Genomic DNA, 16,513 nt, shown 5'->3' on the forward strand with positions numbered 1-16,513 from the left:
CGGTGCTACAGGCATGCTGTGCTCGCGGGTGCCTTTCATTCCGCCTGGGCAGACCTGGCGGAATGAACAGCACCCACGGCACAACTCGGAGTTTGCCGGTCCGGTAACAACGGTACCGGCAAGCATACCGGTACTGTTATTACGGACAGGCAACGTCGTAATGAGGCTGACTGAGATAGGTGAAATGAGTGCCTCAGCTTTTCATATCTCAGGCAGCCTTAAGGGTGATTGCAGCGCCCATTTTCCCCCACCCCTCTTCTGCCAATTCTCTGATCCTAGTTGCCCACAATGAATTATGCATCAGAGAGATAAACTAATGAAACAGGAGCTGGTTAAAGGGGCCAGTTGTATGAGTTCAGGAACGAGAACAGGTTGTTTAGTCTTGTTAGGCTTGTTCATGCTTTGCTATGACTTATAAAGCGTTGTTATACCTTCCATTCCAAGGTGCATCAGGACTTCTGGTAGTGGTGACCCTACCAGAGGAGCACCACTAAAAGGACAGTGGCACAGGCTCAACAGATGGATGCCCAAATGCCCATCATTGAGGTGTCCACGGACTGCTCCCTGCACTAGCACCCTCAAATTCAATGTTCCAGCACATAATACACCTGAACTAGCCCCCACCCCCACCAATGGCAATTTAACAACCCCCTCAACGAACATCAAACATCAGAATGCTAAACCTCTCCAACCAACTCATATATTACAGTCCCAACCAAAGCACTGTTGTACTACAGGTGCACAAGGCTCCCCTCTGTACATAGTTACCTTAACTGCTCTCCAATCACTAGAAACAAGCCCACACCCAGTACCTGGGTGCTTCTGAATTGCATGCATGAACACAAGGGCAAAGCTACCTTGCATTTCCTCCCTTCCCTCGCTAACCAAAGCCTCTTTCAGATCCAATAGAGTGGCAACAGCCCATGCAAATGGCAGTGGATCACAGGATAAAACCCAATAACAAAACATCACACAGAAAGGTCTAATACAGTATGTCAAACAATGGATTTAGTGAAGAAAGTCTCGAGGATCTGTGAAACCTCAAGTGCTACGATCCACAAAGCCCTAATCTCCCACAAGCAAGAATAAGGAAACTCTTTTAAGAGCGCACCGATTCCTCTCTGATAAATCAGCTTCAAGACTTTACAAACCTCTGCCTCTAGAATCGTTTTGGATGCAGATATTATATTGGTCTGGTGGTAAAAAGGCTTAACTTGCTCTGTGTTGGAGAAATGCTAAAGTACTTGTTCCCCTCCACACATTCCTTCCTAGCTATCCAGCTTCACACCTCCCACAGATCTTCAAGGCATCTCCCCTCTTCATCCATGAAGCTTCTTGAGCGTCTCCCCTTTCAAGTTCATATCAACAGAAGGACAAAGCAGCTCCATATGAAGAGCTATACTTTGGGAGCCGGGATCTCGATCTCTCCAGGACACACACATCTGATTGGTTACAATTCAAGATGGTGAAAGCCTCGGTCTTCTGTCGGGTTATCCACATGCTGTCCCGTCTCAAGTCATCTTTTTAGGCTTTCAAACAAACAAAGACTGAAGGGAGCTGGGGTCCACAGATGTCAGTTATGTTAAGTAGCATATCTGCAAACCGCGAACTACTCGCCCATAAGAGGGCCGAGGCTCTTGAAACCTGTAAAGCTTAGCGATGTATCCACACCTGCAATGATTCTTAGCAACTGAATAGATATGTTTTAAGGAACTAAGATTCCTAAGGAGTAGAGCGCCTGGAGACCATGTAAAATGGCGGCAGCGGTGTGTGGTACAAGTCCTAATAACATAAGGTATGGCATGGGTCGTATAGCTCAGTGGAAACATGCTGCAGAGCAACACAGGTTCGAATCCCGGTCCGTGCTTAGAAACCTTTTTGGTATTAAGCGCATTATAAATAATCAATTATAATTTATCATTTTAATTCCCAGTGGTGGACTGGCCTACAGGAAAGTCTGGCGATTTGCCAGTGGGCCTCTGCACCATGGGCCTCTTTTCTGAGAGAACTCAACAAATGTTATATTGCTGTATGGAGGATATACAATTAAGATGCTCTTTTCCCTTGCCCGGTGAAATATGGGGCCACTTTGAAGAAACAATCCAGAGTCTCTTTTGGTTCCCACTACACTCCTGTTTTCCAGAGTCTCCCACCCTCGACCTCTAGATTTTCTGCAACAAATATTTGGTATTCCTATGGATGCATAGGGCTTTCGGCAGAAACGGAGACTTATTCTGATGGACACAAAACACAGATGCTCGGCTAGAGCGCGATGCTGAGGATTGGGAAAAAATACAAGGCTGGGGACCTCTGAGCGGAAAATATACAAAGATGGTTGGCGAAAAAACATGAGGTTCTGTTATAGTCTCGAATTACAAGAGGAAGTCAACTCAAGGAAAAGAGGTCGAGAGCCAGGTGAAGGAGGAAAGGCTTCTGCAACAAAAAAGAGGGACCAGGGGAATGAGTGGGTGGGGAGCAAGAGAAGGAGAGGGTATCTAAGGAAATACATGAGCAGTATGTAGCAGGGGAGGTGAAGAAAATCCAGACCAGTGCAAGGAAAACACTTGCAGGAACGGGGGGCTTGCCACACACTCTGCACTGATAAATCAGAGTCAGCAACACAGTCACTTGCATTCCTGAGTCATGTGTGTATAATAGCCGCCTCTTAAGGGAGGGTGCATAGCGCTTAGAAATGGGAGTACTGGGATAAAGCACCTGATGATCTCGTTACAACTATCATCATGATTAAGGTAAGTGTGTCCCTGTGCAGCACAATGAAGCCATATGTGTTCTGGCAAAGGTTTGCTTGATATGATATGATATTTTATATGTAGCGCTTAAACTCTGTGCAGCTATGCCCAGCTCTCTAGACTGCAGCATTACTAGAAGAGCTATTATTGTCATACATAGGTGCTATTTCCTTGAGCTGGCATTAGTATTGTGTATGGGAAATACAGGAGGGGGTATCCATGTTATGCATGGAGTAAGCTATCAAGAAAGGGTGGAATAGTTTTAGGAATGGTGTACGACGAGCAGTGTGCTTCATTAACAGTAGCGTTTTACAATGGTGCAATCCCATAGAAAAACGCTCTGTGAATCAGGCCCTTAATGGCCACTAAGTATTAGGGCTGTACCGAATAGCATATTTAGTATTCGGCCGAATATGAAGCCGAATAGTTGCTTTATTTAATAAACCATGTTCCAAACTACAAAAACACACTTATTAAAAAAAAAAAAACAAAGCACCATTTTAAATGCATTCTATACTTTGTATGTCTCTTTGTTGTAATTAATGTAGCATCTTTATTTAAAGTATAAAAGCCTGAAATAAAGTAGAGTTAACCAAAATGAAGGGACCAAATGTACAGAAGATGGTTGCATGTTCAGTGCCAGTTAAAGCAGGAGGCTTCACCAATGCAAAAGCACTGCCTTCTCTGTCCAGTGGCAAAGTCCACGCGTTCTAGTTTCCGAACTTCTTTGCAGCTCACATAGAAATGTATAAAATGGTTCATGTCGGCGGAAGTTCGGTACACCCCTACTAAGTATCATTAGTATTTTGCATGGAGTTTGTATCACACATGCTGTTATCCGGACAGTCGTGCGTAAAGTATTGTGCACAGGCGTACGAAGTGCCGCAGGTGCCAGCAATTAGTGCATCACTTGATAGTCCGAAACCGCTATTGGTAGCACTCGCAGAGCATAATATCCAAGAAGTGCCAGAGGCATGCTTTACAGGATGTTTAATGAGTATGCTGCACCGGGCATTAACGCCCTGCAAATACAACCCGTGTTGCGCATTAGGATTTAAGTGGGTGGCACAGAGGAGTGCTGATACTTGGGATGTGGCAGGATATCGGAAATGGTTGTAATAATGGAAGAACCGACAGTGTAAATGCCATAGAGCAAAGAGGGACCCACCAGGAACGCTATGAGGTAATATTGTCCCCATACATATGGTCGCCATAGATAATGTGGCCTGGAAAAGGTCGTGGTGATATAATATGCAGTGACCATATATATGGGGACAAGGGGGGCAGGGATTGCGGGGATGGCCCCCGCTCCCCTTGGAAAAAAAAGGGGTTAGGGATTGATGGGGTGTCTCCTGCATGTCAAATGTAATAATGTCCTTGCAAAAAACTGCCATTTTTTTGGGACTTTGTGCCAGGCGGCATTTTTGCATGGACATTATTACATGGAACCCTAGGAACTGGGGCAGGAATGTTGGTGCATAATGGGTAGATTCATGGTGACCAGACGTCCTGGAATTGAGCCCTCTGTCCCAAGAGATTAATTTTAAAAACCCTGGCGTGGTTTTGGGTAAAGGGAGGGGGACAGTCCTGAGGGAGGTCGTGTTAAGGGAGAGGGGGAGAGTGGGGTGGTCCTTCTTTTATGTCATTGTCCGTCCTGGGTTTTGTCTTGAAAATCTGGTCACAATAGAAAAGAAAGTACACAAACGAATAAGGGAAAAGGAAGCTTCTGATGTTAATTATACGAAGGGGCAAGGGGGGCACTGTGATGGAGCAGGGTGTGTAGACAAAAATAGAAGGATAAAAAGACGCCCGCTGGAAATAATCAGAAGGACGCTTAGCGGTGCTGAGGAAAGCACATGGCGCTGCCCCAAAGGGGCTCGGTGCAACAAGGCATAGCAGGGCGCAGGGGCAGAGACCCCCTCCCCCGTCCCGCCTCTGCCTCACCCGTGAGGCACAGGCAGGAAAGGGAAGTGGGACCATATAACGTGGCCCCTATATATGGTACCTGTGGAGGGGGACTGGCCTCTTTGCACGTCCACTCCCTCTGCAGCAGGATCAGCATCAGAGGCGTAGCTGGGGGGGGGGGAGGGGCTTTGGGGCTATAGCCCTGGGTAGAAGCTCAGAGGCTACAACCAAAAAAGCTAGTTAGCCCCATGTCCTGATAGTACTGACTTTAGAGTAGCCCCCGATCGTTTACAGACCTAGCAACACCCCTGATCAGCATTGACAGCTGGTGGGGGGGAGGGGGGGCGAGCAGTACCCAACTGCCCCTGTGAGAAGGAAGCTCTTTTAATGCTTAAATCGTGTTTTAGTTGGGCAAACCACTGCGCGTGGTTGTGAAGGTCAGTCGCTCATTAAAAAAAAAAAAAAACACATGCAGGAATTGCCTCCGATCAGAAAAGCAGTAGGCCTGATTAAAGCTGAGCGATGGTGTACACCAAGCTGAGTGTGGCACTGCATCCCCTTGCACAACTGGGCCTCGGCGCGCGACACTTCCGGTAGCCGGTGTGGCACTCAGCATTACTGACCCCTCAGCCCTTACCTGAAATGGATCCCACCAGGGACAGGAGCAGCAGTGCAGCCGAGAGGCCCATCCTGGTGCCTGGTTCCTGGTTTGTCTTCTGCTTGCTCTCTCTGCACTAGAGGAACCTCTGAACTGTGAGGATCCGCAAGGCTAAGGTTTATATATGGGTGGCCAGCCCTGGCGGTGGGCCCAAAAAAGTGATAAGAGTGTTTGACTGGCTATTGCACCAGAGGTATGCCAAGAAAGTAATTACTTCCCAAAATATATTGCTAAACTCCGAATCCTTTGCCAAAGACAACACACTGCAAGACGGTGACACCACACACAGTGCCAGGGGAAATGACAGCTGATTTCATAGAGCCGCAGGCTGGCCTTCCCTGATCTAAAAGGATGACTTTAGAGACCAAGGTTTCTGGCTTCAGGGGCCAAAGTAAGGTACCCATTCAATTATATAAATCAATACGGCAATATATTAAGCAAGAAGTGTACAATGTGGTATTATTCCCCCTGTTGTGTATGCCTAACGTCACCGTGCACGTGGTACGTGACGCACGTTAAATAAAGAGCTGGAAGGCAAAGACAGTTCGGCACTAACACTGATATGGAGTGGACATGTCTCATTTTCATGCACCATGGCCCTCAGGCCTATACATGGCGCACCGGAGCACCTGCACACCACAGGGAGCTCCAGTTGAGATCGAACACCCCCCTCTTGACTGGGAGACTACAAATACCAGAATGCAATTCAGCAAAATGCAAAAAAATGGCCTTTGAGTTTTGAAAATGTCAAATTATAACATGTAATGTGTGAAAAGGTTACCTGTTTGTGTTTAAGTGTTTGAAAAATGCAGGGTTCGTATATGATGTGATATTTTCATCAGATTCTACCAAAAATATACCTTTGGTGCGTTAAATATGAACATCTGCAAATGATGAAGCTAAATTAAAACTGTTTGTTTGATATATTGTAATTGACCTTGGAGGAGAGAGTAGATTTAGGCAGATAACTGGTGCTTTGTGTGTGCGTTCAGAATGCAAATACCTATTTGCATTTCTTAACACAGAAACGTTATGAACATCTCCTCCAAAATATTGATCTCTTAAATGGGCCATCATTTGTAAATCACCCTCTCTTTAATGCACTGCTAGAAGAAAGTGATAAGCATTCACTAAAGGGCCTCCAGCATCTGATGGGCCACTGGGCACGGGTGTCTCTCTCTAGAGAGTCACAGGAGGTTGGGAGGCGACACCGTCGCCTCACACCAGCTTCCTACATGGCAGCTGCACAGCAGTTGAGGCAGACACTGGTGCCTTGCAGGCCCCTCTGACAGCGGGGCCCCGAGCCACCCCACAGACTGCCCATGCCTCGGTCCGGCTCTGGATATATATATAGATATATTCCTGTACCACCCGGTAGTGCATGCGCGCCTCCGGAATACTAAGGAGGGGAACTTTTCAAGAGCCATTAAGACAGAGCAGCAATTCTTTGTGAATATTAAATGTGGGCACTCGGCTTCAAAAGCATTAGTAAGATGGAGCGCTGAGGGGCAGAGCTGCCTGTGTGTTTGTGCATGTGCACCTCTTTGCATGTGTGCGTGAGAGAGAGAAGGGATAGGATAGTTGGGGATGAAGAGGTGTGTGGGAGAAGGGGCCATTGGAGAAGAAGGGCAGTTGAGATAGAGTGGTTGGGGCAGCTGGGGAAAAGTGTGTGGGAATAAGAGGGGCAGGTGATTGAGGAGAAGGGCAAAGCAGTTGAGGTGGGGCAGCTGGAGAGAAGGGTTGGGGGCCGCTGGGCAGAAGGGGACAATCGGAGAACGGGGACAGCTGTGGGGGCTGGGTGCTGTCTGCTGGGGGGTGACTCTGAGTTTGGATACTGGGGTGTGTGTATGGGGGCTTGGGTACTGTGTGTGTTTGGGGGCCGGGGCTGAGTTTTTGTGTGTGCCCATGCGTGGGAGATATTGTGTCTGGGGAACAAACGGGTGGGGCAGTTGGAGGGGAGGGCGGGGCAGAAAGGGTTAGTTAGGGAAGGGAGAGGGCTGTGTATGTCGTGGGGGGTGGCTGTGTGTGTGGGGCCTGAGTGTGTCCATGAGCTGGGAAATTGTGCGTGCGGGAGGGAGAAGAGGGGTGGAGGAGCAGTTGAGAGAGAAGAGTGGTGGGGGCACTTGGGGGGAAAATTAGTGAGAGGCCATTGGGGATGAGGGTGGGGGCAGTTGTAGTGCCTGGGTGCTGTGTGTGTGTGTGTGTGTGTTGGTTGGGGGAGCGGGATGCTGTGGGAGGGGCTGAGTGTGTGGGGGAGGAGTGTGTATATCAGTGTGGCTCTGTGGGTGAGGTTTGAGTGCCTATTCAGATGTCTATTTATATTCATGTAATAATTTTTTTGTTGTAGAATTTTTGAGATCTGTGTGCAAGACCAACAGTTGCCTACTATGGACTGCAGAGTGATGTGAAGGAAGCCTGCCACCAAAATCTGCAATGCCAGAAGAGTCCTAAAGAAGATTCCACCTTTCGAAAACACAGAATGGTTGATTTTTATTTGTATTTTGAAAACTGTAAAATTCTTATAGTATACAGCTATGCCTCTTGAACTGCATTTGGTAAATAAAAAATGTTGAACACATTCTGAGCCTGTTTGATTCAAGACATCTTATAGCCATAGCAATTTGTACCTGTAGTATTTTCCTATCATAATGTAAACTAGATATACCCTAACGCAAGCTACATTACTAATCGACCACGTAATGTACAACAATGTTCATCTTTACTAGATTGCCCCAAAGTTACTGAATACTGTCGTGAAACCATACATGTATAGATTAAGTGTGCATGTGTGTGGAGCTCACATGCTGCTGTGTGAAACTGAAGATTCAAATGCACTTGTGTGTAGAACTATATAGTTGATCTGGTGAATTTGTAGGTTGGTGCCAACTTGTAAATGGGACATGTTTTTGTGCTATTGGGTATGGTCTATGGTTTCTAATGGGGCCAGCAAGTGTTTTGTTGGGTATGGTGGAAATAATTGTTAACTGCTCACTCTGACATTGGTTGAAGTGACTGTCGGTAGTCTGTCATGGAGGTAGACCTTTAACAGATTCTGTTTAGGTCACTGAAAGTGTGCATTTTAGTGCAGTCATTTGTAATTGTGGGAGTTTATTGGGTGTGATGCCCAGTTAGCTAGAGGTGAGAACTGAAATGAGGGAGTTTACAGGTTGGTTTGTGACATTGTGGGGTTGATTTGTAGTTTGGTACACAACATCAGCGAACTTAGTTAGCAACATTTGGGTGCTCTAGCATAGAAGGAAAAGATGGAAAGGGACGACTGCAAATTCTGTTGTGGTTTCCCAGTACACTATTCATCAGTATAACTAGACTCGCCCTAAAGTAATACCACCCGTCTTACTCACAAAGGATACATCCTCGGGTAATCAAAACCCTTTTCCTAAATCTTTTGGAAGCATCTTGAAATTATTTTAAACTCATCCTAGAATTGTCTGAAATATAAATTCACAATTCCAAACCCACCCACCCACCTGAAAGTTGTCAGGGGTCATCCTGGAGTAATCCCCACCCATCCTGAAGTTGCCGTGGAGACATCCCGGAGTAATCCCAACCCATCCTGAAGTTGTCGCGGAGTCATCCTTGAGTAATCCCAACCCATCCCGAAGTTGTCGCAAAGTCATCCTACAAGATTATCACTGGAAGTAATCAGAACTCATCCCGGAGTAGTTTTCTGTGATAACTCTATAGTCATCCCATTTAAATATTTCGGCCTATACACATCCTTTAGGAAGGCTTTGGATGATCTTCCTGAACTATCTATGGATGACTCTAGGATGGAGTCATTGTATGACTCCAGAATGATTCCAGGAAGATCTTCCTTTTTTCTTATTTAAGCCCCACAAAACCAACTTGCTCCTCCAGCCTACCTGCTAGGTCGTAGTGTGTCACATAAAGACAGGAGATTAGCCCTTAGCCCCCTGCCCGTAGCCCTCGCCAACACCTGAAAGGGGCTACTGAATCATCAGAAGGCAAGTGCGACACTTTCTCTCCCCTAGAAAGGACTGTGCCATTAACTAAAGGCAGAAATGATGGCAGAGTGAATCACTGAGCGTGTAGTCTTCAGTAGTGCTATACTGCTTTTGGAGTTGTTGAAACTTTCAACTGGCTATGGTGTTACATGGGAGGACCCTAATCTTTGCAACACGAGTATCTACAAAACTTCACCCCCAGCACGGAGCCCCTGGTGGAGTGTATCACTGAGTGTGGAGTCCTGTGGGAGTCTGCAGAAAGACTGACAGGACACTGTACGCCAAGTGAAGCATTTGAACCTCTTTGTAAGTACACGTGGAATTCATATTCTGTGAGGAGTCAAGCCACGTCTGAGATGATGGCTTTGCCCGATACTTTTTTGGGCACACAGGTCGCAGCAGTGTTAGCAACCTCACTCTTAGAGGACAATTTGGACCAATTGTTTCACTGATGGCAGTTGAAAATAACATATCTATTGAACCACCTGTTTCGTTTGCTGCATGTGCTTCAGTGATGTCTGTGTCCTTACAGCCGGTAGGAGACTTATATATGTTGGAAGTGATTTGAGAGGTTATGGGGCACAGAATTGGGGTCGGTAGCTGCAAGGGAGATTTATCTTTTTATGCTTCATCGCCTCTCCTAGTGAGATCCCCAGCACTTTTTGCTGGACTTCTGGACCTTTTTCTTTGCATCCTGAATGTGAGTGGAGCCTTTTCTACTCATTCATTCTTGTGGGCTCTGTCTTTTAGAACTCTATTCTTTGTATTCTAGCTGTACTATGGAGTCTGTCTACTCCATAGCTCTTAAAGGCATGTGTATTTTACTATTGCAGCACAAAGCTCCTTATGGGCAGTGTTGCTGGGGACCCTTAGGGTCCTCCTTTGAGATTATTTTTCTATATCTTTAAGTAACTACTAGAGTTGCAATCTCCCGGTGGCACCGGGAAGTCAGGTGCCAGTAAAATATTACGAGTCCAGCGGGCACCCGGCCGGTAGCACCGGCAGGTTACCGCCGGACTTGTAATGAGGCCCAGTGCGCTAGTAAATGGTCAGGACACCCCTGCCATTAGAGACACTGGGGTCAGTATTACTGTGGTAGATGAAAGTTTCGTTCAACCTGACGAAGTTGCTAAGGCTCCCAAAATGCTTTCTAAATGTGTCCAGTACTGGCAGCTATCATTAAATGTAATGAGATGTCTATTAAAATACCTAGAAGTGTTCAGTCAGAAGTGCCAGGAAGGGTACTGTTGGGTAATGATTTGTAGGCCTTAGCTGTAGTCTCCAGCACACCCATGCCTCCCTCTAAGAAGAGAAGGGAGTTGACAAGGAAAGCCAGATAGGCACCTTTAAGAGATCTTCCATCTGAGACCAAGGGGAAACCTAGGGTCTCCAAAAGAAAGAAGGCCCTCAAGCCTAACATTTCCACAAGAAAAAAGGTTCCTGTAGGAAACCTGCAGGGCACACCTGTGAACCCACCACCAGTTGAGACTAAGCTGGTGCCAGAAGAATCCCCTGAAGAACCCTCTTCTGATGAGTCAGAGGAGGAGGAGATTCAACCATGTCTGGAAGATTTGGATCCAAGGGACCATCCTGAGCTGCAGACATTGCTTGCAGAAGGTGGACCCTCAAGGAAAGACTTCAGTAGGGGAGAGAGAGAGGTCTGCGTCAGCAGGCAGCTTCCCAGAGTGAAGGGTAAGACCCTCGGAAGCATAAGCTATACTGGGAGGATGGCCCAAACCCCACCGAATTCATCGAAACGCTGCTGCTTCAAGAAATTGGGGCAGGCTCACTTACCCAGGGGTTCTCAGTGGAGCGGGCCCACAGATCCCTCCAGAAAAGACCGCCGCCGGGCTCGTACCCACACCCGATAATTGCAAAAATTCTGAATTTCCGTGACAGGGAAGTGATATTGCGGTTCTCAAGAGAAGGAGGGGTGATAAAGAGGAATGGCTCCGTAATAGTTATATACCAAGACTACACCCCCACGGTGCAACGATTGCAGAATTCCTTCATACCTATAAAGGCCAGGTTACGGAAACTCAACCTGAAATACATGTTGTTGTATCCGGCGAGACTTAAGATACTATATAAAGGGAAGGCAGTCTTCCTAGAAACCCCAGCTGCCGCTAATATGTGGCTTGAGCATAATAACCTGGCCGATGACACCGAAGAACCTGAGAAGGGGTCCATATGACTAAGGAATGACTGAATCTATGGAAGGGACCGCACCAACAAGCTGGAGATAGGGTCAGTGAAACATCACTTAACGCTGCAACAAGCTGAAGTCTTGATTGGGCAGGAGCACGAAGGCCCAAGCGCGAGACCGTCAACGACCCACCCCGCCTAGAACAGTGCAGGCCAAATGCCTACACACCACCAGTACCGAAAGGCCTGAAGAGGCCCTCGAGGCTCGGGAGCCCCTGAGCGTCGCGAGTTCAAAACGACTGCTGGGGGCAGTTACTTGTTTTGTTTTTCGGTTAATGCATCCTCCACGTTGGAGGATGTGAAGGTTGGTAAGTCTGCGATGGTTAAGCCTACGACGAGGGACGGGAGGACGGAAACTCTGAAGATATTGGACCTAAGCCTATTACAAACGGGGAGTGATGGGGACACAGCCGCATCACTCCCCGTTTGTAATAGGCTTAGGTCCAATATCTTCAGAGTTTAGTGGGATTGCTCCCAGACCCCCTAAGAGACCACCATGGTTGTACAAATTAAGATAATGACGTGGAATGTGTGGGGCCTGGGCACATATCTCCGCAGAAACAGGATCAAGTCCTACCTGCAGCGGAAGAAGGTGGACATTGCTCTACTACAAGAGACACATTGCTCTGCCGAGTTGGAGGCTAAGCTCAACGAACACTGGGTGGGACAGGGTTTTGGGGCCTCCTATTCCAGATTTGCAAGAGGGGTCTATACCTGGATCGGCCCCCACGTACCTTTTCAACTCACTAAAATGGATAAGGATCCTGAAGGCAGATATGTGGTACTATGGGGGACACTTGAACAAAGGGAAGTGTGTATAGTGAACTCATACTTCCCCAACAACAATTTCCCACTACACCTGAAAGATCTGAGCTCCAAAATGCTACAGTACAGAGATGCCTTCTTTTTATGGGGAGGGGACTTTAAATGCGTCCATGATCCAATGCTAGACAGGTCCAGTCCCACACCGAAGGGCCCTTCAACGGCCACCACATCCCTGAAAACCACGACTAATGAATTGGACCTGGCGGACGTCTGGCGGGAGCTGCATCCAGGTGAGAGAGGTTACTTATTTTACTTGTCTCCACATGCCCTCCATACCCGGCTAGATTACCTCTTTGTGGGCAGGGAACATTTACCCCAGATGGGGAGTGCGCAATATCTGGGAAGAACTATTTCAGATCATTCGCCACTGTTAATTGAATGGAATCAGACCGGCCCTAGACCACCCATCCCCATGTGGAGGATGCCTGCGGAGGCCTTGGGGGACCAGGCGTTTAAGGATGAGCTACACGAGTCTATAGACAATTTCATAACCAAAAACACTGGGAGTGTAGAACACGTCAGCACGCTATGGGACGCCCTGAAGGTAGTGGTGCGGGGGGAAGTCATTGCTAAAGTGGGCGGTATTAGGAGACTTCTGCGCAGAGAGCTAGACGAGGGAGAATTGAAATTCACGGCACTGGAGGCAACCCCGATAGACACCCCAAAGAGAGAAGAAGATCTTAGAACTTTGAGGGAGAACTGCAGCGAAGCATGGAACAGGCTGTCAAAATTCAATTTTATTACTAGAACCAACAGGACACACGCTGAGGCAGACAAACCCGGCCGACTGTTAGCTTGGCTTTGCAAAAAAGAACACGCCAGACATATAACCACTGTATTGAAAGACGAACTCGATGAAACTCACACCACTCAACAGGGTGTCAATGACACCTTTAAGAATTTCTACGAACAATTATATTCCCATGCGGACCAGATCCCCCGAGATCAAATACAGGACACTTTAGATGAGATATGCTTACCCAAATTAACCCCTGCACGTTCTGAGGCTTTAGATGGGGGCATCACACCCGATGACATTACGGAGGCAATTAGATCCCTGGCGGCGTGTAAGACCCCGGGCAGCGATGGGTTGCCCCCGGAATTTTACAAGGCATTTGAACCCTCCTTGACGCCACTATTGCTTGAAGTCTTCCGAGAATCCATTGAATGTGGGACCCTCCCCGTTAGCATGAGAGAAACTTTGGTGGTCCCCATACTTAAACCCGACAAACCCACAGATAGGTGCGACTCTTACCGCCCGATTGCGATGATAAATTACGATGTTAAAATACTTACGACAATCCTAGCCAACCGACTAGCCAGAGTAATTGGAGATTTAGTGCATGAGGACCAAAACGGTTTTGTACCCGGTCGTAATACGACCATGAACCTGCGTAGGCTCCAACATATAATAACCCATACCGACACAAGCAAAGAATGCTATGCACTACTGTCCTTAGATGCTATTAAAGCATGTGATTCAATATATTGGGAGTGGCTAGTGGTGGTCCTGGAGCGGTTTGGTTTCGGTCAGGGGTTCATTAGATGGATCAAAATACTGTTCAATGGACCGAGGGAGCGAGTAAAATCTGGGAGATATGTATCAGAGTCGTGGGACATCCACAGAGGTACCAGGCAGGGGTGCCCACTCTTACCCATGCTGTATATACTGGGTCTGGAGCCCATCGCTCTCTTTTTTAGGCAGCAATTCTTCGATGCAGGCATTCAGGTTGGAGGGGTAGACCACATCATCTCCTTATATGCCGATGATGTGCTGATATATGTCAATAATCCCCTTCTCAATGTACCAACAATGCTGGACGTTTTGAACAATTACGCCAAGGTCTCGGGCATAAAATTCAGCAGAGCTAAGTCCTGCTTGTTCCCGCTCGCGGGACTGAAGGTAAAGGCCATTACGGAACTTCCTCTGGTGGGCATAACCTGGCAGACCACTTTGCTCCGATACCTTGGGATTCAGACACCCCAGAACTAATGCACGATCATAACACTAGAGCGAAGATCCCAGCGCTACGTAAGTCCATGGGGTTCCGGTCTAAGCTGCCTTTATCCATGATGGGCAGGGCCTCCATAGTCAAAATGATTGTCCTCCCCAGGTTCCTGTATGTGTTCCAAAATGTCCACTTCTATATCACTAAACCTTTCTTCCGTTTGCTGGATACAATAATCCGGGATTTCCTATGGGGGAGGTGCAGGCACCGGGTGGCCCTGTCCACATTAGTCTTACCATACAAATCGGGTGGGATCCAACTGCCTAATTTAGAGAAATACTACCTGGCCGCCCAGTTGGGCTTTGTATCAAAATGGTTAGCAGAGGAGGTCACTTCAGAGACCCCTCTGTTGCAGTCCATGATCTCCCCGTTACGCTTAAAGGAATTGATCTGGGGCCCTCAGACCCTGATAAGCAACCCTCCCTTCCTGGTGACCCTGGGTAGGAAAATATGATACAGAACCTCAGTGATTATGAAACTAAAGCAAACATATTCTCCGGAAATGCCACTGGTCTTGGGGTTGAATAAGACCGATACCAATCTAAATAGTGTCAGGCTCTGGGAGGGAAAAGGAATCTACACGTGGGGAGACCTGAATGAAGGGGGGACCTGTCGGGAGTTCTCCGAGTTACAGGCGGAGTATGATATTCCCTCCAGTCAATACCTATGGTATCGGAAGATTAGACTGTTTGCCCGAACGAACTGGGAAAATTGGCCAGAGGAACCAGACATGAACCCCTTTACAACGCTGCTTTATAGTTTGGGAGAGGGTGGAAGAGTGGCGTCCCAAATATATGGCCATCTAAGTGATACACCTAATCCCCGAAGCGCAGAACTACGGACCACATGGGAAACTGATATAGGGCGGGAACTAACAGATAGCGAATGGGACAGGGCACTGTCATTCTCTGGAGAGGTCTCTAGAAATCACCGATTCCGACTGATCCAGATCAACGTGTTCTACCGCACCTATCTGACCCCGAGTAGATTGGCCAAATTCAACAACAATGTGTCGCCAAACTGCACTTGGTGCGGAGCTGATAACGCGGACTTAATCCACATGCTATGGACCTGCCCCAAGACCCAGACTTTCTGGTCCAAAATAAAACAAATGTGCAAGGAGGCTGGTCACACCAGGTACGAATGGACCCCACATGAGTATCTCCTGGGCACCTATCCTAGGTTAGCTAAACTCAAACATTCAGTCAAACTAATGGATTTGGCATGCATAATGGCGAAAAGGACTATGGCTATGTCATGGAAAAAACCCGCAGGTCCGATTTTCACAGTGTGGCGTAAAGAACTTGAGAAATGGGCGAACGCCGAAACAAAGGCTTGGGAAGAGAGCGTAACCAGGTCTACTGAAGACTCGAGTATGGCGCTGGTTGCATGGAAAGATACCATGACAAAACTGTTCCACTCCCCTGATGATAAACCTCCTTGAATAACCCACAGGAAGCACACCCGACCACTGCGGAAAAAAGACACCAGCTTCAATAGATCCATCGTGAGACACAATGACCCCCTGGCCTGGTTCATGTCCCCCCCTTCCCACGACAGGGGCATCCGCCATATCGGTCATCAGTGAAACTGGACTTGGCTTGACATCGGAGACCGTTACTGTTCATTGTTGTTTGTACTTATTGTTTAATATGTTGCTGTATAAGTATGCAGACTTGTTTATAGATACTGAAGCTGGCACCAGAAAGAGGTGCAGTGTTTGTGAATATAACAAAATGCCAATAAACAAATTTTAAAATAAATATACTGGGAGGATGGACTCTTGTACAGTGAGCCTATGGAGTCTATTCCAGGGGACCTCAGGAGACTGGTGGTACCCCCAGAGGCGTAGACAGGGTAGGGCCTGAACGGGCAAGGCCCACCTAAAATGTGTAAATGCCCACTCCGCAGCGCTTTGTGGGCATTTACAGATGTTAATGTCACTGCGGTGGGCCAAACTACATTAGCTTCAGGCCCCACTTGTTAGACAATCCTGGCTATGCCTCTGGGTACACCAAGAATTGAGACCCACATTCCTACAGTTGGCACACGAAGTCCCCCTGGCAGATCACTTATGTCTTAAAAGGACCAAGGAGAGGGTATCATTGTACTTTTACTGACCCAAGATGGGTGCAGAAATTGAGAAACACTGTAGGAGTTGTCCCACTTGCCAGT

The 16,513-nt window shown here is 47.5% G+C and overlaps 1 protein-coding gene across 1 annotated transcript in view; it reads right to left on the reverse strand.

Moving 5' to 3' along the window:
- The window catches only part of LOC138521129 (fish-egg lectin-like), a 141,349-nt gene extending 135,953 nt beyond the window's left edge, over positions 1-5,396 (reverse strand). Inside the window, exon 1 of the mRNA XM_069633698.1 lies at positions 5,293-5,396. Coding sequence (XP_069489799.1) covers positions 5,293-5,344 — 52 coding nt within the window. The 5' untranslated portion in view covers positions 5,345-5,396. The remainder of the gene's footprint in view (positions 1-5,292) is intronic.
- Between the last annotated feature and the right edge of the window lie 11,117 nt (positions 5,397-16,513).

The sequence above is a fragment of the Ambystoma mexicanum genome, chromosome 13 (genome assembly GCF_040938575.1).
Source record: "Ambystoma mexicanum isolate Mex_15411 chromosome 13, UKY_AmexF1_1, whole genome shotgun sequence".
NCBI lineage: Eukaryota > Metazoa > Chordata > Amphibia > Caudata > Ambystomatidae > Ambystoma > Ambystoma mexicanum.